The sequence below is a fragment of the Salvia hispanica genome, chromosome 4 (assembly GCF_029641045.1).
Source record: "Salvia hispanica isolate PSC_SH4W2 chromosome 4, Shi_PSC_v1, whole genome shotgun sequence".
In the NCBI taxonomy this organism is placed as follows: domain Eukaryota; kingdom Viridiplantae; phylum Streptophyta; class Magnoliopsida; order Lamiales; family Lamiaceae; genus Salvia; species Salvia hispanica.
The window spans coordinates 23,845,719-23,871,240 of NC_142695.1; the positions used below are offsets into that span (position 1 = coordinate 23,845,719).

General features: G+C 38.0%; 2 protein-coding genes and 1 pseudogene across 3 annotated transcripts; 1 reads left to right on the forward strand and 2 right to left on the reverse strand.

The window, feature by feature from the left end:
* The first annotated feature begins 422 nt into the window (after positions 1-422).
* ALC (basic helix-loop-helix (bHLH) DNA-binding superfamily protein) lies at positions 423-2,773 on the forward strand. 2 transcript variants are annotated; one of them, XM_048091251.2, is made up of 7 exons: positions 423-818; positions 944-1,018; positions 1,090-1,155; positions 1,224-1,289; positions 1,920-2,234; positions 2,343-2,406; positions 2,489-2,773. In XM_048091251.2, the coding sequence occupies exons 1-7, from the start codon at positions 573-575 to the stop codon at positions 2,617-2,619; spliced, it is 963 nt and encodes a 320-aa protein (XP_047947208.1). In that variant the 5' UTR covers positions 423-572; the 3' UTR covers positions 2,620-2,773. The 2 variants fall into 2 exon arrangements, with proteins under 2 accessions (XP_047947208.1, XP_047947209.1); XM_048091252.2 differs by having other exon boundaries at positions 2,346-2,406.
* Positions 2,774-11,166: 8,393 nt separating this feature from the next.
* ICU2 (DNA-directed DNA polymerase) lies at positions 11,167-21,822 on the reverse strand. Its single transcript, XM_048095708.2, has 31 exons — positions 20,596-21,822; positions 18,804-19,079; positions 18,646-18,729; positions 18,395-18,469; positions 18,167-18,231; positions 17,704-17,794; positions 17,427-17,615; positions 17,051-17,214; positions 16,814-16,928; positions 16,323-16,505; positions 16,136-16,249; positions 15,824-15,943; positions 15,419-15,730; positions 15,194-15,286; positions 14,790-14,908; positions 14,631-14,703; positions 14,502-14,558; positions 14,310-14,402; positions 13,974-14,096; positions 13,746-13,843; positions 13,610-13,655; positions 13,367-13,480; positions 13,207-13,290; positions 12,977-13,090; positions 12,792-12,881; positions 12,610-12,686; positions 12,208-12,418; positions 11,901-11,954; positions 11,692-11,811; positions 11,522-11,596; positions 11,167-11,455 (listed from the first exon to the last, which is right to left on the reverse strand). The coding sequence occupies exons 1-31, from the start codon at positions 21,712-21,714 to the stop codon at positions 11,309-11,311; spliced, it is 4,695 nt and encodes a 1,564-aa protein (XP_047951665.1). The 5' UTR covers positions 21,715-21,822; the 3' UTR covers positions 11,167-11,308.
* Positions 21,823-23,407: 1,585 nt separating this feature from the next.
* Positions 23,408-24,452, reverse strand: LOC125192189 (protein IRON-RELATED TRANSCRIPTION FACTOR 3-like; annotated as a pseudogene).
* Between the last annotated feature and the right edge of the window lie 1,070 nt (positions 24,453-25,522).

The following is a 25,522-nucleotide window of genomic DNA, read 5'->3' on the forward strand; positions in this document are numbered from 1 at the left end:
AAAATTTTGAAAATCTCAAAAGATAATGAGAGAGATTATATTATGTCTTATGTCTAGTCTTCTTCACATAGAATGTAGTATAAGTTAGTTCAAGGATCATAGAGGTTGGACTATATTTGGAGTATTAAATTGAGCTACTATAAATTTATTTAAGTGCAATCAGATTATTATAATCAGCACTACAATACAGAATAATAGTCTCTCTGCATAATTAAAAATAAAATATTTCATAAAATAGAAATATTAATATCTTTTTTTTTCTTTTATTTATTTACTTTTTATTAACTAATAATATAATATTATATAAAATCTTAGTATTTCATTTGTTTTGAAAAAGAGTGAAGATAGGGAGCGCATTTCCTACTTAAACCACAAGTACACAAATTTTAGAGTTGGTTTTTGCAGACTTTTTGGAAGTCTTAAATAAATGAAGCCAGACACACGCGCCTCCTTGTGCATACTCAAAAGCCGCGCTTTTTATCACAACTGCTCCCTCTCTCTCTCTTCTGCATTTTCTCCCTCCCTTGTATGTTGTAAATCATACTCCACCACCGCCTCTTTTTCATGTTTCAATGGCCAATCTCTACGATGACAATCACAATCACTACTACTCTCCTCATGAATCCGATGACATTTCTCTTTTCCTCCACCAAATTCTGCTCCGATCTAATTCTTCACCCTCGCATTCTCACCAATCTCATCTCCTTCCCACCTCTGCGCCAGAACAGCAACTAGTTAGCCAGATCACCGCCCTCAACTCCTGCTCCACCTGCGGCCTCGCGAATGTTTCGCCGGATGATTGTGACTATGAGAGCGAGGTCATTTTCGGTTTTCGATTTTCGTCACAATTTTTGCATGCCTAGGGCTAAATAGGAGAATCTGTGGTTTTTTTAAAGGTATTTGCATGGTTTATTCATGTGTGCGTGCGATTGATTATGTGTAGGAAGCTGCGGCGGAGAAGCCGCGGTGCTCTACCAAGAGGACTAGGGCTGCGGAGGTGCATAATCTCTCTGAAAAGGTTCGTATCCGCTACCTTTTTGTTTCCGATTGTGGGGGAAGGGGTTTTGAGAGTGTTGGTGGACTTGACAGAGGAGGAGGAGCAGGATTAATGAGAAAATGAAGGCGTTGCAAAATCTAATTCCGAATTCAAACAAGGTAATAGTAACATAATGCTGATTAGCTGATGTCTCTCCATTGCCTTAATTTGTTTATAAATTGTGTAGACTGACAAGGCGTCGATGCTCGACGAAGTTATCGAGTATCTCAAGCAGCTCCAGCTCCAAGTGCAGGTAAGCATCTACATCATTAATGACTATTTGTTCCTGAAATTGTGATTATAGGTTGATTATGTGATTTTTACTTATACCTGTTAAATGTGTCTGGCATAAAGAAAACCAGTGAATATGAGTTTATTAACCTTAATTGTTCTTCAATTAGTAGCGCAACTTTTTGTTCTGATTACTGGATTTCTTTCTACTAGTTTTGGCAGTTCAACAGTATAGCTTGTGTAATACTATCCATTATTTTTTGCTGAAATATGACTGATTTGGAAATGCTGTGGTTGTTCTGTATGCTGTGGAAAAATTACTTGATCACTTCATATTCAAAACTTGTGAAACTTACCTTTTGATAAATATTTAAGTATGTTGAGATAGTTTGAGCACATGATTTTAAAAGATGGTTGTCTCCCGTTTCAATTAGATTCTGGCAAGTGGAAACTTGTTTGCTAGCTATATAATCCTCACGGTTTACGTGAGGGAACATGTTTCTAAATGATCAAATATAGGAATTAATCTAAAAAATAAATAAAAGATAGTGAGTAGTAAAATATGGGAATTGATTTGCTTTCTTTCAATTTTTTATGTTATTGCTATGGATTTCTGGCTATACGAGTGTCTTACCTTATCCAAGTTTTGCAGATGTTAACAATGAGAAATGGGTTAAGCCTTTATCCTATTTGCGTGCCGGGTATGCTGCAGTCCGATCAGGTTTCTCAAATGCGGGCGGATGTCTATGACACCAATAAATACTCAGATGTAAATATGATGAAACAAGTTATCCTGGACCAGAACATCTTAGCTGATTCGCTTCTCAGGCTACCGGAAAATTTTGTTAAGCAGGAGCTTGTGTCCGATTTCTCAACTATGCTCGGTTCAAAGACTTCAATGGAAGTGGAATCAATCATGCAGCAGCAGCATCACTTGGGAGCATTTCAACTCTCCAGGTCATTTCAAGTAGGGGCTTTTCAACTCATTGTTTAATTTGCTTCATCACATCTTTCAAAGATGTAGATTTTTCAAGTGCATTGTAGTGTATCACCAATGCGAAAAACCTTTTGTCAGAAGAGTGAGAAGTTGTTGCTGCGTCAGCCTTCGACGGAGGATTGCCCTCAAACTTGCTCTACTGGTAGGAATCTGATCTCAATCTGTTTGAAAGAAAAATACTTGTTGTGATTTATTGTTTCTCACCTTCTGAATAATCATATTAGGAGCAAAAGCTGGATCTTCAATCCGTTTGGACACTCGATTATCCGATTTGAAGGCGGATGTTTTGGAAGAATCGGACATTCTACTTACGAGCTATGTTAATGACCCAGTCTTCTCATCTCATGACAAGTAGAATGTCTGATATGTTAATTAGAAATAGAAAGCTAGCTTTTGATTCTGGTGTTTTTTTGTATGGCTACCTTTTAGCATGTATGTGTTGGATGCTAAAGCTATTTTTTTGTTGAGAAGCCTAGATATAATTTATGGTATGAGTAATTAAGTTTTGATGTCATGGTTTGTTATTTTAATCACTGTTATTTTGATTCGATATAATAAATCAACATAAATTATGTTTTGCAAATACAGTATATTGGATTAGTACAAAAAATAGTTTCCAACGACGTATTCGGTGAATTGTTTCATGTGACTGAAAATAGTTAGATCATTTAATGACAGTTCTATGTATGAACAAAATCATGCAAAAATCGATATCTTTTCCGGTGGAGACAACAATTTTTTAAAACACAATTATATGAGAAGGCATCAAGTTTTAGACACTTCTATTAAATTATTTTCACTTCTAAAAAGAATTTCGTTGATTTGTACACTAAAATTTGACTATGCGTTAAATTTTTTTTGCTAAATTTAAATACACTTTCATCATATTTTTGTGTATTTTACAACTTCTCTTTATTCCAAAAACACTTTAAACTTACCTGGAGGTATAAATTATACTCACAAATACACATGTAGCACCATGTGTAAAAATTTCAAAAATTAAGTTTTGAATTTTTTTATTGGATCAAATTATTAGTGTATGCGCTGGCGTTGGTAAATACATCGAGAAGTAAAATTATTCAAGAAATATTGTCTGTGATGCGGATATTATGAATGATGATATAAATTTAAAAAATAATAATAATTAGCTTATCTATAATGTTACATGGGTTTGAGACAATAAGAAATAGTAAAAATCAAAATTTTGAAATAAGTACAAAAATACATGGACGTGTCACAGTAACTCGTCTCTAACTTCATAATTTTTGCTCATTGTTAATTTGTTACTATGATTTGATCAAGTACCATAACATGTAGACACACTTGATCGTCATTGCGGTCAACCACTCTTTGGACCAAAGTCACTACCGCTCAAAATAAACACTACCTGGATTCTTAATAGAAGAAATAAATAAGAGGATTATTATCAAAATGAGGTCAACATGCCAAAAAAAGAGAATTGTTACTAATCATAAGAGAGGCATTGTATTGAAGATACAACATGGTGGCAAAGTTGTAGAGAGTAGGAATATTTGATTGTATTTCTTTTTTATGTGTATTTCGAATGATACAAGAGCCCCGTTTTATAGGGTAATACAATCATGGAAAACATCTCCTTTTACTCTAGTAACTATCAATTATTTAATGCTCTTAGGTAATGCAACACCATTTAATTGATATGGCAATTACCAATTTGTTGGTAAATGGTACTAGCCGTTAGGTGTTATTTGACACTCTCCCTCAAGTTGAGCAAGGGTATCTCCAATGTTCAACTTGGCTAGAATTTCTTTGAAGCTTCTTGGATTCACGGCTTTAGTTAAAATATCTGCCAGCTGCTCTTCAGATCGAACAAATGGGAATTTGATAATTCCTCCTTCAAGTTTTTCTTTAATAAAGTGGCGATCGACCTCCACAAGCTTGGTTCTGTCGTGTTGTACTGGATTCTCTAATATGCTGATTGCGGCTTTATTATCACAGAATAGCTTGCTCTTACGGTTTGGTGAAAAACCGATTTTAGTGAGTAGCCATCTTAGCCACATGATCTCCATGAGTCCACTCTTGATGCCTCAGAACTCTGCTTCCGCACTTGATAGAGCTACAACCTTTTGCTTCTTACTTCTCCAAGTAACTAGGTTGCCTCCTACAAATGTGAAGTATCCGCCGGTTGACTTTCTGTCGACTGGATTGCTTGCCCAATCGGCATCTGTATAGCCATCGATCTCGAGATCATCTCCTTTCTTTAAAAAAACTCCATAGTTTGTCGTGCCCTTAAGATACCTCACAATCCTGAGAGCTGCATCCATATGCTCTTTTTGAGGTTGGTGCATAAACTGACTGACGACTCCTACTGCATATGTGATGTCGAGTCTGGTATGAGAAAGATAGATTACTTTCCCAACTAATCTTTGGTATTTCTCTCGGTCTGTGGATCTAGCTCATTCGACTATCTTTAACCCATGATTCGTTATCATAGGCGTTTTAGCAGACCTGCAGTCTAGGAGTCCGGTTTCTGCCAAAAGATCAAGTACATATTTCCTCTATCTCAGAAAAATTCCATGTCCTGATCTCAATACTTCTATCCTAAGAAGTATTTGAGGGGACCAAGATCCTTCATGTCAAATTCTTTGAACAAGTTGGTTTTGAGATTGCTGATTTCTTCTACATCATCCCATGCGATAATCATATCGTCCACATAGATGATAAGACATGTTATCTTATCTCCCCTTCTCTTTGTGAAAAGTGTATGATCAAAAAGACTCTGTTTGAATCCATGCTTGATCATTGCTTGGCAGAATCTTCCAAACCATATTCTTGGAGATTGCTTTAGTTCGTACAAAGTCTTCTTCAATCTGCACACTTGTCCTGGGTCAAATTCGCCATCAAATCCTAGTGGGATTGCCATGTAAACTTCCTTGTTTTTCTCTAACTCTCCGTGAAGAAAGGCATTTGTCACATCAAATTGATGTAACGACCAACCTTTACAAGCTGCAACTGATAGTAGTGCTCAGATCGTGTTCAACTTGGCAACTAGGGAGAAAGTTTCATCATAATCGATTCCATAAACTTGACTGTATCCTTTGGCCACCAATCGCGCCTTGTATCTCTCGATTGATCCATCTGCACGTCTTTTGATTGTGAAGACCCACCTACATCCGACTGGTTTCTTCCCCTTTGGTAAAGTGCATTTCTCCCACGTTTCGTTCTTTATCAAGGCATCAATTTCTTTCTTCATGGCTTCTCTCCAATGTTTGTGTTTTGACCGCCTCTTCAAAAGATTGGAGAATTTCTTCTTCCTCATATAGAGCCGCCTCAAAAGCTCAAGCCATTTCCGTGAGGTGGCCTTGGGTATATTTGCTATTGAATATTTTGTTTTCCGCCCTTTCCAGTCTGGATAGTATCTCTTGGGAGGTATTCCCCTCGTGCTTCTGTGTGGTAGTTCATACCGTCCTGTATTCTCGATCTTGCCACTGTCTTCATTGTCTTCGTTTATCCTGTCAGTGTCAGTATTATCTAATGGAACTGAGTTGGTTTCAGAGTCGTTTACCTCAGGATTCGAAGACGGGGTTGATGGCTGGTTGTTATTTCCGAACTCAGTGATCTGACCAGTGAAATGTGATGGAGTATTGGTTTGGCTAACTTCTTCTGGTGGACTATTTTCTGTGACAGTGTTGGATTCTACTATGCTCTCATTTTCCTTTTGGTCAGATTCCTTATGTGTAGACTCAGGTTGTTGAGAAGGGATGTGTAGCCAGTTTAGTGGGTCGCTAATTGGACTATTTGTTTGACTCCCCCCCCCCCCCCCGACCACTGGATTGGCTATAATAGTACTTATTCTCAACAAAGTCACAGTTCATAGTTGTGTACATGTGTTTGGTTAAAGGATCATAGCACTGGTACCCCTTTTGGTTGACTCCATACCCTAGGACCACACATTTAACCGCACATGGGGAGAATTTGGTAGGCTCATGCTTTGGGATATGGACGAAGACCGTACAACCGAAATTTTTTGGGTCAAGGGTAAGAGAAGTTGGTTTTTGTATGGCTTCATGGTTGATAAAGGTATCAATAGGTGTTTTGAAGTTAAGGATACCTGTTGGGAGACGGTTCATAAGGTAGACTGTTGTAGCAACTGCTTCTGGCCAAAAAGATGTGGGAATCTAGGATTCGATGAGAAGGGCCCTAGTAATCTCGAGTATGTACCTATTCTTTCGTTCCGCTACCCCATTTTGTTCAGGTGTGTAGCCACAAGAAGTTTGGTGGACAAGCCCTTTTTCAGTAAAGAAGGTTTTCATGTTTGTATTGATGTATTCCCCCCCGTTATCTGACCGCAGGATTTGGATTGTCTGGTTATATTGGGTTTGGACAAGACTGTATAATTGGGTAAATTTTTAAAAAAACTTCGGATTTATATTTTAGGAAATATACCCAAGTCATACGAGAAAAGTCATCTGTGAAAAGAAGGAAATAGCGTAGACCCTGACCTCCACTGATTGGAGCAGGGCCCCAAACATCCGAATGAATTAAGGCAAAATGGGTAAGTACTCGAGTATTATTCAACTTAAAAGATTGGCGATGGCTCTTAGTCAGATGACAAGTTTCACAATCAAGAGAATTCACACCGAGACTATCTTAGGGAGCAATAACTTAAGATATCCTATGGAAGGATGCCCTAACCGACGGTGTAAGAGCCAAGCCTGCTTGTCAGTTGGTCTGTGAGCAAGTAACGTCGTACTTTGTTGGGCCATCGCATCCACGTAGTACAGTCCACTTCGTTCAGTGCCACGCCCAACTACCGTTCCCGTCTTGATATCCTGTAGCATGCAAAAGTGAGGTTGCATTAGTAATTTTAATCCAAGTTCCCTTGTAGCATGACTAACTGATAGGAGCTTATGAGAAAAAGTAGGGACGAAAAGGCAGTTAGAGAGGCAGAGAGTTGGAGAAATAACGATGGTGCCCGCCCCCTCTACTTGAGCTAAATCTCCACTGGCCGTTTGGACATAGGTTTTAGTGGGTTTTGATATTTTTAGGAAATCAGAGGGGTCGAAGGAGATTGTGGCGGTAGCACCACAGTCAAAGATCCATTGCTTTTCTTTAAACGAGTTTTGACATGGTATAGTGGGCTGAAATTGGAGACTCTCAGGGTCAATTTGGGAATTTTTGGGTTTGGTGGGGTTAAAATGAGATTTTTCAAGAATTGTGGGGTCAATTCAGAATTTTTGGTGGTTAATTTTGGAATTTTCGGAAGCTGGGGGGTGAAAAACAGAGATGGGTTTGGAGTGGGGTTTGGGGCGGTATTTTTGAAAGTTGGGGGGGGGGGGGGAGCGGTTTGGGATTTAGGAGAGTTGGGGGTATTTAAAGTGAAATCCCCCCCATTTCTCCCAACCCTAATCGGCGCCGTTTCTCCTCCAACCCTAATATCCGCCGTCTTCTCTTCCTCCTCTTCTGAGATCGCCGGCGTCCTGTCGGCGATGGTGGCCACCGGTGCCGGAATACCATCGGACCACACCCTAGCAACCGAAACCGAGGCGACAGCCTTTTTCTCATTGGCTCCGCCTTTTCCGACGCTACCCACCGTGCTGGACTGGCCGTTGCTACTCGCCGTGTTGTCGATGTTGGTAGCGCAGTCCCCTACGGTCGCCACCGCCGTTCCTCTGCCTCCTCCGTTCCGGTTATGATTCTATCTATTCTTCTTCATATCTTCCCACCAATCGGGAAATCCATGGAGGTGGAAGCAAGTGTCTGCCGTGTGCTTCTTTCCACCGCAATGGCTGCACGTCAGCTTATTTTTGTCGGGATTTGCAGAGGTTTTTGGCGGCGGTGGTGGTCTGCTCCGGTCAGTTGCTGCCAAACCGACTCCGATGCCGGTTTCTCGTGAGTCACCGGAGGGTTTTAGGACCCGTTCGTTGGCAGATTCGCGCCTCACTAACCCGTATGCACTTCGCACAGTGGGTAACGGATCTTTGTTCAATATTTCTCTTTTAATTGTATCGTATCTGTCGTCTAGAGCCCATAGGAATTGGTACAACTTATGTCTCTGGGTGTTCTTGTTGTACTTCTCGATGGTTGATGGGGTATCCATTGGATTCAGATCCCTTTCATCAATGGTCATCCAGAGGTCTTGGAGCTTTGACAAACACGGATTTTGCATGTTTTTAAGGGCTAGATTTGACTCGTTTTAAATGTAAATCATGCAAATTATGTTCTTAAATTGTGTATGTTATACATTTGGTATTTTTAATGTGTTTGTTGATAAATGATAGAAAAAAATAGAAAAAAGGTGCAAAAAGGCCAAGGTACAACAGCCTCTGTTCGAGCCCATTCTGCCAACGATTTTGAAGTCCAATCAGTGCTTAATTCATACCATTCTCTTCGTCTTCGAAAGAGTTTCGCGTGGATATCTCGTACGTCTCAATCGGAGTTCTGTGGAGAAAGTTATGGCTATTCTACGAACATTGCGCAGTGCAGTCAAAGCTGACGGGAATTTAGGCGGAAATTCACGGAAGAAAACAAATTATTATATTGTGAAGCCAAATCTCTCCCATATCTTGAGGCCACGAAAATTAACCTTTTTCCAGCCTATAAATACCTCTAAACCTAATTTTAATCACGATCTCAGAGCCTCCAATCCTGCTCCCTCTCTACCTTCTTCCATCCCACAATCCACACATATAATCATCCATCTTCCATTGGAGCGGAGCTCTGTAGATCCAGGCAAGAGAAGATTGAAGATTCAACCTTGGGTTTTATCTATTTCTTTCATGTCTCGTACTTTATTTGTAGTTTTTACTTGTCTATGAGTAGAACAACTTTTGTGGATTTTTTTGGTGAAGATATTAAATTGATTTTCCTTGTTAGCTCTTGCAGTTATTTGATTTATCCTTGTGACTTCTATATTCAATTGATTAGCTACCTCTTGAATATATGTTAGAGTTGATTAGAGTACCCGGGAGACGAAATAGTTGACTTGGAAAAGGGATAATTCACACTTTAATTCAATAGAACTCGGGAGAGTTGAGGTTTCACGTGAGGTCATTGGTCTTAACGATCCTTTAGGAGTTAGGTCTGAGAATTAGAAGGGGACTTCAATTATTACACCTAATCTACAAATTTCTCACCTCGGGAGGGGGTTTAATCTAGTCAAGTGACCGACTTAATAACTCCAGAGACCGTAATTCAAGGAGGTCGATTGTGTTTTGGATCCTAAAATTCTACGTCATTAGCCTGATTTGTATCATATGTATTTATGCTTCTTTTTATTTGTTTATTTATTTATGTCTAGTTTAATAAATCAACCCAAAACCTCAGTGTTTCTAGATAGTATGTGATGCTTAGTATATGGTAGTCAGTTGCAATCTTATTCCCTGTGTTCGATATCCCGGTACTGTCCTTTAGCTATACTAGATCTACCCTGTATGCTTGCAGGTATTTTTAGTGCTAATAAATAGTGCATCAAGCTTATTCCACAGACTCTCAAGACTCATGCTTCCCTGTTTCATGTTGTAGGCTTGACGGTGTAGATCTGAAACTTAGAAGGGGTCAGTCCCGCTTCCATATGTGATGGTTAGACCTTTCCACAGGTCTCGAGCCGTCGCATACTGTGAGACTTCATTGACGAGGTTGGCCTCAATGTTGTTGATTATCCAATTGAAGCAGCAATTATCCCTCTGCTCCCATTTTGCGTATCCGAGATCAATGGTCGGAGGTGGGTCTGTAACTCCATTGATGTGAGACGACAGACCCTTTCTTCCAATTGCCCGTTTCATCAGAGTTGTCTAGACGAAGTAGTTGTCTCGGTTGAGTTTGCTTTGCACGTGTACCTCACCCAGTGATTCTGGTTGATTTGAGGGTGGAGGTGGTGGCGGCTGATCTGGGGCTTTTGGTTGAAAGTTGATCTGCCTAAGGAATTCTGCCAATTGGGCAGCGAATTCTCCTGGGAAATTCATCAAAGGTTGGTTGGTAGCTTCTGAGTCAGATCCTGACATGGCTTATTTTCTGATTTGCAGGTTTTAAAATGGCCGCGAAAGGTATTATCCGGGACGGTGATGAGATTTTTCTGAGTCCCACACCGTTGCAACCTGCTCTGTTACCATCTTAAATCAAGAGAGGCATTGTATTGAAGATACAACATGGTGGCAAAGTTGTTGAGAGTAGGAATATTTGATTGTGTTTCTTTTTTATGTGTATTTTGAATGATACAAGAGCCCAATTTATAGGGTAATACAATCATGGAAAACATCTCACTTCACTCTAGTAACTATCAATTATCTAATGCTCTTAGATAATGCAACACCATTTAATTGATATGGCAATTACCAATTTGTTGGTAAATGGTACTAGCCGTTAGGTGTTATTTGACAAAAAGAGTTTTTAAACAGTGGACGTAACTAGCATTTTGAATTTGGGTGTAACATGTATGACAAATAATTAAATTATTAAAAATAAAATAATAATAAAAATTGTTGAATTTTAAAGTAACATAACGTAAAATACAAAATACACATTTAGCAATTCGTATTACATAAACAATGTTGTGCTATAGCCACAAATCAAAACAATAAAAACAGCATTAAGATATAAATAAAATAAGAAAAAAATGCATATAATTATCAAAGCATTAAGCATACAGTTAAAATAAAATAATAAAATACTACTATATAAACCAAAAAAATAACAAATGCAATCCTAGAAAATTATTAATAATAAAACTGATGTAAAATAAATAAATGAATTACGGGCTGAGATGGATGGTGACCTTGATAGAAGCATATATTTCTTTGATAGGAGTATTTGTTTTTCTCATTAATATATCCTGCTAGCTAAATCCAATTTGTTACTGCTTTATTGTGTTCACAAAAAAAAAAAAAAAAAAAAAAAAAAAACTTGCAACATGGAAGGGGAGTAATTAACTAAAGAGCTCCAAAATAATTAATCAGCCCCTATAATTTATACTCTTAGTAAGAGTAGTTTTTGGTTACAACATTTTGGCATACACAGATCAGATCACAAATACAATGCAAAGAATAACAAAACCTTTACTTTGAAAGCTAAACTAAAACAACAAAGTCTTTGAGCTGAAGCCATCCATAAGCGCATCTATCGCGCATCTTCTCAACTGTCGACGCTGCCATTTCAACCAGAGGCCGGATTCTTGCTACTTCTTTCTCCACAGCCAATCTCTTATCCGCCTCCATCTACAAACAACAGGTTTAAATCTTGGCACTACAAATGCAAATGCAAAGACAAGTCAAAAATCATACCTTGCTAATGCAGCGCACCGTGTCTAATGTGTAGCAAAAGTATGTCAGCTGTCTATATAAATCTGCTTCCGTGTACTGATTGATGTAAAATAAAAGCCCAAAATTTCAGTTTCTCTTTCTTTCTTTTCGAAAATGGTATGAAGAAGAAGAGTCTTTAAAGGTTAAAATACCTTTCTGATGAGGTGTCCATTACAGCGAGGATAGTTTGGACAAGTCGTTCCTCTCTCGGAATCCCCTTGTGCACGAAGATTCACACCGCGTGTAGTGTAGTTGCACGTTTCATCATCACACTATAAAAAACAAAGTTTAGCAGACAATAATATGTCGCACCCTTCAAGTCCATTTTCAGCAAGTTTCATATATTAGTTCAAGTAAATACCATCATCAGGCCCTTGTAATATATCGAGACGAATCTTTCGGCTTGTCTTTTCACCTGATAAAAACAGGAGAGTCAGCTAGCTGGGAGGGAGTGATTCCTAACAAATCCTACTCAAGAGGCTTCTGATGAGCTTTCAACCCGAATACAATGTATACACGGTTTAGTAGTATAATTTTATGTAGTTTTAGTAAAAGAATTTCTAGCTTCCACTAGATTGAAACCCTTAAAAAACTAGTAAATCTTTGTAGTTCCCATTTTCACATATGCTGACCTAAACAAACACAAAAAAATAAAATAAAAACTATACCTGGTTAGCTATAGTGGCAGGAGTTATTTTCCCAGCATCTCCTTCTGGGCACCTTGGACAGCACAATTTGTGCCAGAAATTATCAGATCCTGCTTGCACATCTTCTGGTTTGGTATTGATATACGTACAAACTGAGGTCAATATTGGCGAGCATCCAAAGGTGCCCGAGCAGCTTGGGCACGATAAAACCAAAGGTTCACAACCACGATATCTGCAATTTAGACAATCAATAGAATCCAATATGATTCTGGTAATACTCACTTTTTACTGAAGATATATTACATCTATTTTAATTTACATCACCACATATGCAGCAGATCTTAATAAACGACAATCTCTATCTGATCATTGAGCATCTAGAGCATATCACAGACAGAACTAACTTCATATCAAGACACACACCTCTCTTCATCATCCAATACAAATGATAGCAAGCTGGATGGATCGTTGCTGGAAGAATCAATTGATTTATTCTGGAACTGAGAATTTAGATGCAACACAGTTTAGCAGGATATAACCAAATTAAAAAGATGCATATGCATACATGTGTATATCATGAAGCGAGACATGGAGATGTCATTAACCTTTGATGAGTCAAGCCCCAAACAATCAGCCAAACGCGCTGGACTTGTACCTTGAATCGATGCACATAGACGAGATATTACGGGGTGAATCTGCAACATTTTGTTGAATATTTTAGGCGATATAAGATGCAGCATTCTGAAAGAACCAGTAATAGCATCTTATTTTAGCAAAGGCAGAGCAATACCTGCTGGGCTAGGTAATAGTCAATGTCAACAATCCAGTTTCCATTGTCCTTTTTCAGTTCATCAGGATGTCTTGCTCGCTGGGCGATTCCAACTGACGAAGTAGAACCAGTTCCCTACAAGTACACATGCGATAAGTTATGTCTTACTGTGTAAATGTGCAGAAGCTAAGTTCAAATATACATGTGTTAAGAGTATAGAAAGAAAAGCTGATAAGCGCTATATGCCAGACCTGCTCACAGCAAATGACATAAGGTACTGTATCTCCAGCAGAACAACCAGTCGCGTAACCACTTCTCTTCAGTCTAAGTGCTACCTGAAAACCATGGAAGAGATATTTCACATGATGATACTGAATGAATTGAATTAATAGTGTTATGCTTTCAACTTACCTCTACATGAGGCTGACTTCTGGAATCAGGATATGCTTCAGGTGGTTTGGTTAGTGTCTTTGTGATCACATATTTTTCGAGTGGTATTTGTCCATTCCTCATTTCCTCTTGTATCTGCAGTTTCATACAACCAGCATTGCTCAAGGCTTTCATATAAACCTCCAAAACATCCTCTAATAATAGTCTCAGTACCTAAAACCTTGATATTAGGTGAGAACATACAAACAAGTTCAAAGGAAGTACCTTCATGAGGGAGTTGTGTATAACTTCAACAACATCATCACAGGAACTGCAAAATTAGAAGCAGACATTCAGAGACAATTAAACAAGCAAATTCAGACTCATGCACCTAAGTAAGAGAAGGTGCCAAGCAACTGACCCGCCAGATAATATCTGACTGAGACAAAAATCTCCTAATTCCTTAGACAGCAAACTCCAGTCACGGCGAACCATATCAAGACCTTTGCGCTCAATGACCTGTATTAAAACCAGAAGAACAGGACGCTCTAGGTTAAAACTCCAGTCATGATGATAGCAATTTTATAATGAAAGAAAGAGAAGGATGCTCTAGGTGAAAAAAAACCCAGAAAACTATATAGAAGGATACCTCAACCAATGCACCATCCTTCAATTGCATTTTGACGGCTGCATATTTCTTCTTCTTGAGCAAAAGCATTCTTTTGTACAAGCCATCAAGATCAATCTCAAGGCACTTATATTTCTTGTTCACCTATCAATTCAAGTTTATGCGGTTCAGCACAGAAATAGATGAAAAACATCCTATTGATCAAGATTCCTGGTTATTTCCTAATTCAAGGTTTAAGTTTTAAAATGTTTAATGAGAACAAAAAGTAAAATCCAGTAAACACTATTTATATGATTCAGTTACACAGTAATTCATGAGTTTAGTCCTAGACTCCCACGAAACAGGTACAAAACATACCTCCTGAATGACCTTCCCCGCTATCGATTTAGCTTTTCCAATATCATCAAGTCCACTATATATCATAATTGAATCCGTGTCTCCATAAATAACCTGCTTAGATGAAACAAATATGAAGGGTCGCAGTGTGCATTAGATTAAAAGTGACAACCCAATTAGTAGAAAACCAAGCAATCTGGTGCAAGTACTGACCTCTAAGTTTAGAGTATTTTGTACAAGATCAACAGTGCTCTGTAAAATCTCCCTTCCCTGCGAAAAGACACGCAAGTCAGAAAATAACATTTCCATTTCCAATCAGTTTTCAGTTAACAAACTTCTTACTTGTAATGTTGTTAGTTCTGCTAAGGGTTTTGCATAGAATCTTGAGTTGGAGAATCCCAGACACCCGTACATGCTGTGCAACAATTAGTTGAAAAAATGAATAGGTAGAAACGATTAGAGACACAAATAACATTAAGAATAAAGTAAAGAAGAAAAAACCTGTTGGCAGTCAGCTTTAGAGCTTGCTGCTGTATGTCGAGTTGTTTAACTTTGGGACCGGTTGCTGTTTTTAACCATGATTTTACCATTCTTCTTCTCTCGACCAAATTCCTAAGCAACTGCACAAGTGCAGTAATTCAGTACAAGATTATATTTAAATGTGCATAAATTAATGCTAATGAATAAATACACAAGGTGTTAGATGAATATTGATAGAAATCCATAGGGTCTCCTCCCATTCTAAAACCAATTGGTGATAGGAGGAATGACTCATGAAACTTATTTGGTAGTTTCAATTCTTTCTTTACACCGATGTGGGATATTGTTATTGTTATTTTCATTTCGCCAACAAATTTTAATGTGGGAGGATATGTCTATGTTACTATATTTATAATGTCTTTTACCTCCGGTAGTACTCCCATTTTGTTACTAGAGGGTAGGTGGGGAAGCGATCCATCAGGAGATCTTTCAACAGTAGTAAAGCAAATATTGTATTCCTGAAAAAAAGAGAAAGAAATTTGGAAAGACACTTCAACATCCAGTAAATGGAAATTGAGGAAGATGATTTTAGTTATAAAGCAGGGTTCATGCTTTAGATGGGTTTATAGGAGTAAAGAAATGCTACTGACCTGAATAATAGAAGGGTAGAGACTGTTGAAATCCAGAAGTAATATATATTTGTCATAGAGTCCTTTCTTTGGCTCCAGCACTAATCCACCTGAATAGGAAGGTCCCTTCTTGGTCTTTCCATGAGAATCTTCTGGAGCCTCATCAAAATTTGTGTCATCAGGATCATTCTCTATGCTCTCGATGCCAGCACTAGTTTTACGCTTTATAGTCTTTGTATCTTTGGATTGAGCAGAAAATTTGTCTGGAACAATAAACTTCCTGGCATGAAATGAATGCAACAAAAGATATTCGACTCTTTGAGCCCTTGCCCCCTGAAATTTGACAAAGCAGTCCAATTTGTGAAGTTTTTAGTAAAAATGAATAATATATGATGATATTTATTCTTAATTCACAACAAACTTCACCTGGAGAGTTTTATGCCAAAGATTTCCACTGATGTTAGTCAATTGACGTGTCAAGGGAAGAACACTCAGATGGAACATGAGTGCCATCGATAACCATGCATCTGTTTCCCCGTACTCAATCTGAAAAATGTGTTATATAAACTGTAGTATTAGATTAACCGTTGCAATTTAATACATTCTGAGACAAGTTAATTTGGATCATCTTTGGCCGATGCAAACCTAAATTCTGGAATCATTGCATTTTTTATACCATGATACACACTAAAAGCTAAAAGAAACAAGGCCAAGATTTCAAACAGAGCATGTACTTACAAGTTCCATAAGTGATCCAGAACTTTGAAACATCTTTGGGATATCATGTGGATTAATTTCCTTACGGTCCTTATCTAGCTGTGTTTTTGCTAGTTGTGTCAGGGAGTAGCTCACCTGGAATAAGCAAAAGCAAAATAAACTGTAAGAGACAATAGATTCACTAACTAAAGACAATAAATGAACACACCTCTTTTAATAGGTCCCGCGAACAAATGTATGTATCACATAAGAGACGCCCGGCAATGCAGGACATGATTCCTGGACTTGCTCCTGAACCAAATACTGAATTCCCCTTTTTCTGAAGTTTGGGCATGGTAGAGCGTTTAAGACGGCCTATTTTAGACCACATGTTGCTGGGAACCCTGCAAGCCTACGAGATGAAACATGTGACAGGAAATCTCCATAAATTATCTCATAGAAAATGCAAATGATGAGACCAGTGATAAAAGGAAGATAACATAATCTAACTAAAATATAAAAATACTAAGAATAGCAATTTTTAGGAGCAAAGTAGTTTATTTTCTATTAAAAAGATAAATAGTATCCGGTTCTTTAAAAAAAATGCCCTGCGACAATGAACAACAAAAAAGAAGGTTCGAAGTACAAGAGTCCAGGAACTAGATAATTTTAATTGTATTTTACAAATTCAAAAACATATGCTAAAGGATGCATAAATACCTGAACTCTGTGGAGAAGAACATCCAGGTCAAATCCAGATATATTGTGCCCAACTAGAACATCACTATCTAATGTGTGCAACTCAATCATCAGACGATTTAATAGAGCCCTTTCACTGTGCCAAATAATAGAGGAGTGAGTGGAAGATCAATAAATGTAAATACCATGACAAAACGTTAAAAGTTGATCTATGGATAGTAAAGTGAAACCTCAGGTACAATTGTCAACACAACTTACCTGCTCTCATAGCAAATAACATTTGACCGTGCCTTTGTATTTCTGTCAGCTGCCTCCTTAGTAAAACCCATAGGAAATATGCCTCCCTCAAGTTTGCGCACGACAGTAAAACGGCTAAGCATACCTGGACGGGTCCAGTCTGAGATATCCATAGGAGTATCAATCTGGAGGATTCAACAATCATTTAATAGATGTGCTTTTATGAATATTGTAAATTAATTGCTTGTTCAGTCAGTTTTTTTCAAAAGCAGCCTAATCAGCCAGCAGGACTACATCTACTTTATTCAGCTATAATAGACTGTATCTTATGGTGTGGATTGTGGAAATCACTAAAGCCAAGCAAACTTATATAATGAGAGACTGCATTGTGACATACCTTGGCCCTGTGGCAGCAAATGACAGAGGCAGAGACAATTTCATTTACATTCTGCTTCTCATTGATAATAGTTTTCAAATTTATAGCTGTAACCACTACTGGGGGAATCTCTGAGACAGTCTTTGATGAAGTTGAAACGTGAATGTCCTTTGCAAAATCAATAGTAACCTCAAACTTACACCAGCTCACCTGTTCAAATCGATAAACAAACAGAAAATCACATAATGAGCACAGCAGGGTGAGATTATGCAACATTTATAAGAGTTAAAAGGCTCACTCGTTGAGAAGTTGTGCAGCTGGAGAATTTTGAGATTGATAGCCACAATGGTCCCTTTATTTTCCTTTTAATTAGAAACATTTCCAGCCCACTGCAAACAACATCAACTATTAGAACACTTTCTTCAGTAAGAGAGGCTGAGATGGCCATATATATTTAGTATCCACATAAGCTTTATCACAAATAAATTTACCGCAAAACTGAATTCGAACATAATTTTTGGGAATTTTATTTCCAGTAAGATCACAGACGCAAACATTGTTAGGGAGTGGCTGATTTACTAAATTATGAGCAAACAAAAAGTATGAAGATAAATACTGTGCGCCAGGTGTGATCGAAAATTATCCATGCAAGTCTTGCCACTACATGATCAAAGATGGTTATCAAAAGTTATGCGTAAGCACTACTAAAAAAGGATCATCAAGGTATTGCAGCACCCAGAATGAGACATCATTTTTAATACCTATTATGAGTTCCAAGCAAAGCACGGAAGTTGTTCCCTTTGAGATCTGATGGAAGTGGGGTATCCTGAAGGGACAAATACCATTGACGTGAATTACAAGTAACCCAATAATTTAGGACGAGGTATGCGCAAAAATGGTTGCCACTCAATCTCCAAGAACAACGAGATACAGCTTAGAGAATTTAAATTCAAGAAAGAACAGATTATACCAAATGAGTTTTACTATACCTTGAATGGATAATTGATCTTTAGAAAATAATTCTCCCCGTGGGGTATGTCTGTTCGTTCAAATGCATAGTTTCTCTGGGAAAGAAGTAAATAACCACATAATATTAGGATTTGAGAGCTAAGCATAATAGCAGTACTATTCTATTACCTAGTACTAAATAACAGAACAAGATATCATTTTCGTAACCTTCAGAATTCAAGTGCAGCAAATGGTCTTTAGCAATTAGCACCATATTTGCTATTTTACAAACCTTGACAAGTGCCATTCTGAAAGTTGAGACATTCCGTTGCAATAACTCCTTTGTTATTTCAGCCTTCAGTTCTGACACCGACTCCTAAAAAAAGAAATATAATCAGCAAGAGTACAAATACATAAAAAAAATATGGCAGTTACATGGAATGTTAGTACATGCAGTTTAGCTCGTAGTCTGGCTTGAGAAGTCATGAGGGATTTTTGTGACTCTTCTAGATCTTTCTCTATCTCTGCAAGCTTTTCACCATTCATACCATGCTTTGCCATTTTATCCTTAGAAGTCACGATGGATGTTTGTGAATCTTCAATTTCCTTTTCAAGCACAATAACTGCCTCGTTGTGAATTAAAGAAACAGTTGGGACTGCATAAACGCATCTCTGCATATTCCTCACAACTGCGCAACAGCTATGGTATGTACCTCCTGATTTGACCTTGATTACCATAACCATCATAAGATGTCAACTTATTAATTGCAGTTGTCAATATCTTTTAAAAAAATTGATATATGCTAAGTAGCACAAATGAAACCAGCTATATGAGTGCACATGAATGATTTTGCCAAGATATGACGATGAAGGGAAAAGTTAGCCTGATAAAATTTTGTGTAGTCTAGCCACATTTCAGAAGGAGACCATCTCAAGCATTCACAAAGACCGACATGAAACCAATAACATATAACAGGTACACCATGAAAATACATAGAGCTTAACAGAGAGCTTGCAAAAATCAGAAGTACATATACTCTGTTCTAAAAGTTATTAATAGAGAAATAAATAAATAAATAGATTCATCCCTGGTTAATTGTCTTGGTTTCTACCCTCAAAACGTAAAAGAAAATAAAAGGATGGAATCAACCAGATATGAAAAGCAAATGTTAATATATTACAATTCATCTGAAGATATCTGTCATCTCAAAGACCAGCAATAAAAATGTATAAAAGAGAAGGAGAATAACTACAGTAAGATTAACACAGCAATATTGACAACTTTGTCGAAGCCTAATATAAGGAGGGTGTTTGGCTAAGGTTATTTTATACTCCCTCTGACCACCAATAAGTGTCCCATTTTGCCATTTTCGTCCGTCCATCACTACAAGTCCCATTTACCCTTTACCAATTTGGTTAATGGACCGCACATTCCACTAACTTTATTCCACTCACATTTCATTATAAAACTAATATATAAAAGTAGGACCCACCTTCCACGAACCTTTTCTCACCCACTTTCTATTACATTTCTTACAACCCATGTCCGGTCAAATGTGGTCTTATAATGGTGGACTGAGGGAGTACAGCTTATAAGATGTTTCAAGAGCTTATAAGATATAATGTCTTAACAGCTTATAAGTTGTGGAAGTGTTTGGATAATTGAGTCTAGACAAAAGTCCATAATTGGCCCCTTAGATTTGCCCCAAAAAAATTTTTGGTCCCAAACAATATGTTTTGGTCCATATTTAATGGTTCATTAAAAATTAATGGTCATTCATATGTTGACCTAATTGATGAGTTAAATATATACCAAGACATTGTCTAGGACCAAAAGCTAACACACTTAAAATGTGTAGTACTAGATAGGTTTTTTTGTGCAAATGTGTACGAAACTAATTTTGGACTTTAAAACGCTGTTGATAGTTATTTTTTTTGCAGAATTGTTAAATATGGACCAAAAAGTTTTTCCAAACAAATATATGGGACCACTTTTAGCAAAAAATATGGAAAAAGATATGGAATTGGAAGTGAACATATTCAAATTAACAAATCATGGTAGAGTTATTTTTATAAAAAGATCGTTGCTTACCATAAAAAAGTAAATGTTGTCTAATAGTCAAAGAGAGTCCACATATCATCATAAAGACAATTCAAACTCAAATACCATCTAACACCATACGTAAATTAGCCCACATTGATAAGAGTACACACGATCAGGACAGTGTAAAGTATAGCATACCTTTCCAAAGAGATAAACATTCCCAGCATTTGCACCATAGATTTCCTCATGAGCATCAAGTATATAAAAAGACAGAGATCCATCGGACTCCACTTCAAAGTCCAATTTCTCCTCACTGCTTCCCTGATTCCCTCCGAGCCCAGTCCCAGTCCCCTTACAATCAACAATACCAGCACTTAGTGCTTGCCACTCTACATTAGCACTCAGAGCTGGATCCTTTGCCTCTTCAAGTTTTGCATTGAGAGAATACACCTTTTTCTCTACCTTCTCCCCTTCACAGTCACTAACCAATAACTCATTTTTCACAGTTTCAATTCTTTCCTCTGTTCCCTCATTTCTCATCATATCAGCTGCATCCAATACTTTCTCGGCATCGATGGAGCTATTACCCTCACCTATGATACTGTTACATTTTTCAGAAGGATCAAAAACCACATCACCGAGGCCGGTGCTAGTCTCATGAAATTCCTTCTTAATCGTATCAGTGTTACTTACAAAAGGCTTCTCAATTTTCACAGGCAAATTACTAGATTTATTCAAACCTAAATTGGTAGAATTGGCTCTCCTTCTCCTCTCCCTATCACTCTCATCAGGCGCAAACTCCGCAATCAAATCATCAACAATGCTATCACACGAAACATTCTTCTGTATATCCTTCTTAAACACGGACGAAGTAAACATATTAGAAATCCTCTGCTTACCCATCAACGCCGCAGCAGAGGCCAACGGAGAAGGTTTCTTCGCCGCTTCCTTATCCGAATTGAGAGCCTTTTTGCTCTTCTTCTTCTTCGACCTCTCCGATTCCCCCTCGGATTCTTCGGAGGACAAGGCGGCGCCGGCAATTGACCAGTCCTCCTCCTGGCCTTCGTCGCCGTACCCTAAGCCGTTGTCGTCGACGATGAAACCCTTGGATTCCTCACGGCGCTTGGCGACTAGTGCCTCGTACTCGTCTTCATCGACGGTGTCGTAGATCGGCTGCTCCATCTTGATCTGGAATCCGGCGGCGTCCTGATCGCGGCGGCGGAGCGCCTTGAGACGCTCGAGAGCTTCTGAGCGGGCCGATGCGACGGCGCCCCGTGCGCGCCGCCGTCCGGATACCGATGGCTCCTCGTCGGACATGGTTGTTTCGTAGAGTCGGTTTGGGTTCAGTAGGCTGAGCTGGGCGGCGTTTTCTGCTTGCTAGATCTGGTCTGGTGTTTAAAGAGAGAGAAAAAAGGGTTAGAAGGAAGTGGCGGGAGTGTGTTTTTTGGCGCCAAATGCTTCATTTCCCTAATATATTTAACACTTTTTTTAATTAAATAAAAAAAATTATTTTGCTGACTTAAAGTTTTGGAATGTAGTCAAGGGATTCAATATGGGGTGTTCGGTTGGCAAGACTAAATCTCATGATTAAATATGTATCATGTTTGGTTCATAAGATTGACCCCCTCAACTTAATCCTAGATGGATAGTCTCATGATAATTAGTCATAGCCTCCCCCTCCAACTAAAATAATCCCACAACTTAATCCTAGATGGATAGTCTCATGATAATTAGTCATAGCCTCCCCCTCCAACTAAAATAATCCCACAACTTAATCCTAAATGGATAGTCTCATGATTATTAGTCATGACAACCGAACGCCACCTATATAGATAGATAGTCAATGGTCCTTAACTAGATTCACAGCTTAATAGACTAGAATAAAACATCGAACCAAGTAGACGATTATAGATCCAAAAATTTTGAACCTGAAATTGGTAATCTGATTTTCAATTGATTTATAAAAAATAAAATAAAGCCACTAAGTTTATTCTAACTCATAACCACGTTTTGACAATTTGTTTTAGCTACTTTTTTTTTTGCAGTTGTTTGGTTCATGGGCCAAAATTGGGGAAATTACACGACACATGCAAAATGTTTTAACTTAACATAAATCATATAAAATGTTTTACTCATGTTTTAAGTTTATACATTTAGTTTCTTCTCTATGTATCATCTTGATGCATCTACTATGTCATAAAAAGCATATTAATATTCTGAGGAAAAACTAGTAAGTACAACATTGACCGATAAGGATCACCTACGGCAAAGCGTGATCCATCTCCTAATACACACGCACAAACATTATAAATGATGGTGGGGGTCCATCACTTATGTTTGTGAGTTGGATCACGATTTGTCGTAGGTGATCCTCTCCGAACATTGACTTATTTTACTTACTTACTTATTTCGTTCCAATTTATTGTTTTAAAAGGAATCTAACCTTACTTCTTCGCCGGAATACAACAGAACATGCCCCAACGGCCCAACCTCTCTTCTCCCAGGGGTTCCAAAAATCAACAAACCTCTCATCTTCTCTTTTCGATGGATTCACAAGAAATTTCAACAAATATGGTTTAGAGTTTGGACACATTTATGTAGGGAACGTTGGAAAAAAAATCACAAAACCGATTGGGGATGGCTGCTGTGAAGATTTCGAAAGGAGTAGGGGATCTCACGATTTGCTTCTTAATTTCAGACCCATAGCTTTTCCTACTTCTCTAACAGTGTTTTACATGTTATTTCTTTAGGGTTCGATTGGTAGGTTTTGTAGGCTTTTATTAAGTTTCCGCAAATTTGACTTTTTTTATTAGTAAACTAGATTAGCACAGCTTGATTGCTGTTTGGTAGAAATATTATGTTAATTAATACATTGTTTGGTAGAAATTTGGCTGCAACTTGCAAAAATGATATCATACACAGTGTTGCCAATTATACCCTTGGTTTTTCACCCGAAATGACTCCATAGCCCTCCTTCGTCCTTGCGTATCTTCAACATGGTGCGGAGATCTTTCTGGTTTGGTGCCATCTCCTTCCAATTTCAGCATATAAACAGATGCTAACCAATATACAAAGAAAATCGAATTCTAACTCAAACATCAAAATGCTCCATTTGATCCTCATTTCAGCACTAAAGCTGCTTGACTAACTCTCTACATATTTAACCATTCCATTCTACACTACTTGGTGAGAATATGAGAAGGCCAAGAATCAGACGACGAAGGGTAACGTGCTCGCGGTTTGCTCACACCAGAGGGAACCTTAGGCCCATCCATACCTGGGAAGGAGTTACCGAAGCCTTGGAGTTGTGGCTCGTGATGCAATGGCACGACCAGCGCAGGACCAACGACAGGGGCTGCCGCCTCTGAGGCATGCCCGATGAGTGGAATTGCAACATGGCCTTCGGGTAACTATGCTTTCGATGGTTGAGAAACATGTGCGTTTGAACAGATAGCCCTCTCGTCTATTTCTCTCTTCAGCCCCTTCACTTGAGCATCCAAACCAGAAGCTTCCTCGACGGGGTCATTCTTCTCAGCTGTGATCTGACACCACAGTTCACACACCAAGATTGCTCAGGTAGTATTCCAAGAATTGAAAGACACCAAATTTTGTGAATCAGTTTGATTAACAAAGTAGGAAACACAATTCTAAGAATGTGAATCAATCATGTTTATTTAAGTAACAAAGAGGGAACACAAACAAATAAGGATTCATCTAAAAAATGCATCAGTCAAGATCTTATATAATTATATTCCGATAAGAGAGTTGCATTCTCCTTTTTCAGGCTGTCCATCTGAGTAACCAATTCGCCGAGGAGACGGATCATCTCTCTCAGCATAGTTGCCTCGCCGTTGTTCTGATGATCCACATCTGAATTGCATTCATAACGATAACAATCCTCAAACTAACATCACACAAACTGTGATTCAAACTGAAATTGAGGTTCATACAAACTCTGAATCCGCAGATGGAGAAGCACCAGTAAGAAAGTGAGTACATAAACAACACAGCCACTTGCAGATCATGAGAACCAACATATCAACACAGAGTTTCATACGCAACACAACTAATGAATTACCCTTTCCAAATAAAACATCGGACACCCCTACATCCAACTTCAGCAAAATAACGGCGAGTACAATATCACGTCCAAATTAAGTACAAATCAACAACTACAAGGCCAGATATCAAACTCATTTTCAAACACCACAGATTTTTACACAACAAGTAAATCAATTTCTACTCAGATCTGAATAATGTATTACTCCCAAAAATTTGAAATTAAAACTAGGGACAAATAAGCGATTCCGGTTAAGGCTTACCTTCGGTGGTCGGATCGCTCAAATTACAGCCGCGAAGGAGGAGCTCGTGCTGCAAAATCTGTGTTTGTTGAGATCAGAAATCAGAAGGGGCAAATCGGGGATAAAAAACAACAACATCGAATCGGTCAATCTGAGAAAACGTAATACCTCAAAATTTCTGGTATAAGGATTTGCTGGTGCCGCTGATAATTTTGCCAAAATTGGTGAGATCCGAGAAATTACTACCGGGTTCTGAGATTACAGCGTCTGCTACCAAACAGAGAAGAAGGTGAGTTGTTGACCAAGTACGTGGGTTTTTATGAGCTATTATGAGATTGTAATGCCTACCAATCACACCCTTAGAATATTATGCTTTTGTGACATAATAGAAGATACATAGTGAGGAAACTAACGATGTTAAGAAGGATTTAACGGAATGTATAAACTTATAACATTAGTAAAACATTTTGTATGATTTATGTTAAGTTAAAATATTTTATACTACTAAATTAAAACAATGATGAAATATTTTGAATATGTTGTGCAATTTGAATTTCCCCGCCAAAACCTACATCAAAAGATTTTCAGCTTTTGAACTGGACTATCATGAGATATTCCATTATTAGTAGCAAGAGCATTCAAATGACGGGGTAATTACACCATACATACAAAATGTTCTACTAATGTTACAAATTAGTACAAAAAGTTTTAAGTTTGCATATATCATACAAAAAATTTAATTAGTGTTACATGTTGATACGCTCCATCTAAATTAGTTTAACACTATTAGTTTTCTTATTTCTAAGTATGTTAACTTCATCTAG

Coding starts and splice junctions, on each gene's coding strand:
- ICU2 (XM_048095708.2), bottom strand. CDS start 21,714: ATGTCCGACGAGGAGCCATCGGTATCCGGACGGCGGCGCGCACGGGGC. Junction 19,080..20,595: donor ATGTTTATCTCTTTGGAAAG/GTATGCTATACT, acceptor ATGGTAATCAAG/GTCAAATCAGGAGGTACATA. Junction 13,656..13,745: donor AGTCAGATATTATCTGGCGG/GTCAGTTGCTTG, acceptor CTAATTTTGCAG/TTCCTGTGATGATGTTGTTG.
- ALC (XM_048091251.2), top strand. CDS start 573: ATGGCCAATCTCTACGATGACAATCACAATCACTACTACTCTCCTCAT. Junction 819..943: donor ATTGTGACTATGAGAGCGAG/GTCATTTTCGGT, acceptor GATTATGTGTAG/GAAGCTGCGGCGGAGAAGCC. Junction 1,019..1,089: donor TGCATAATCTCTCTGAAAAG/GTTCGTATCCGC, acceptor TGGACTTGACAG/AGGAGGAGGAGCAGGATTAA.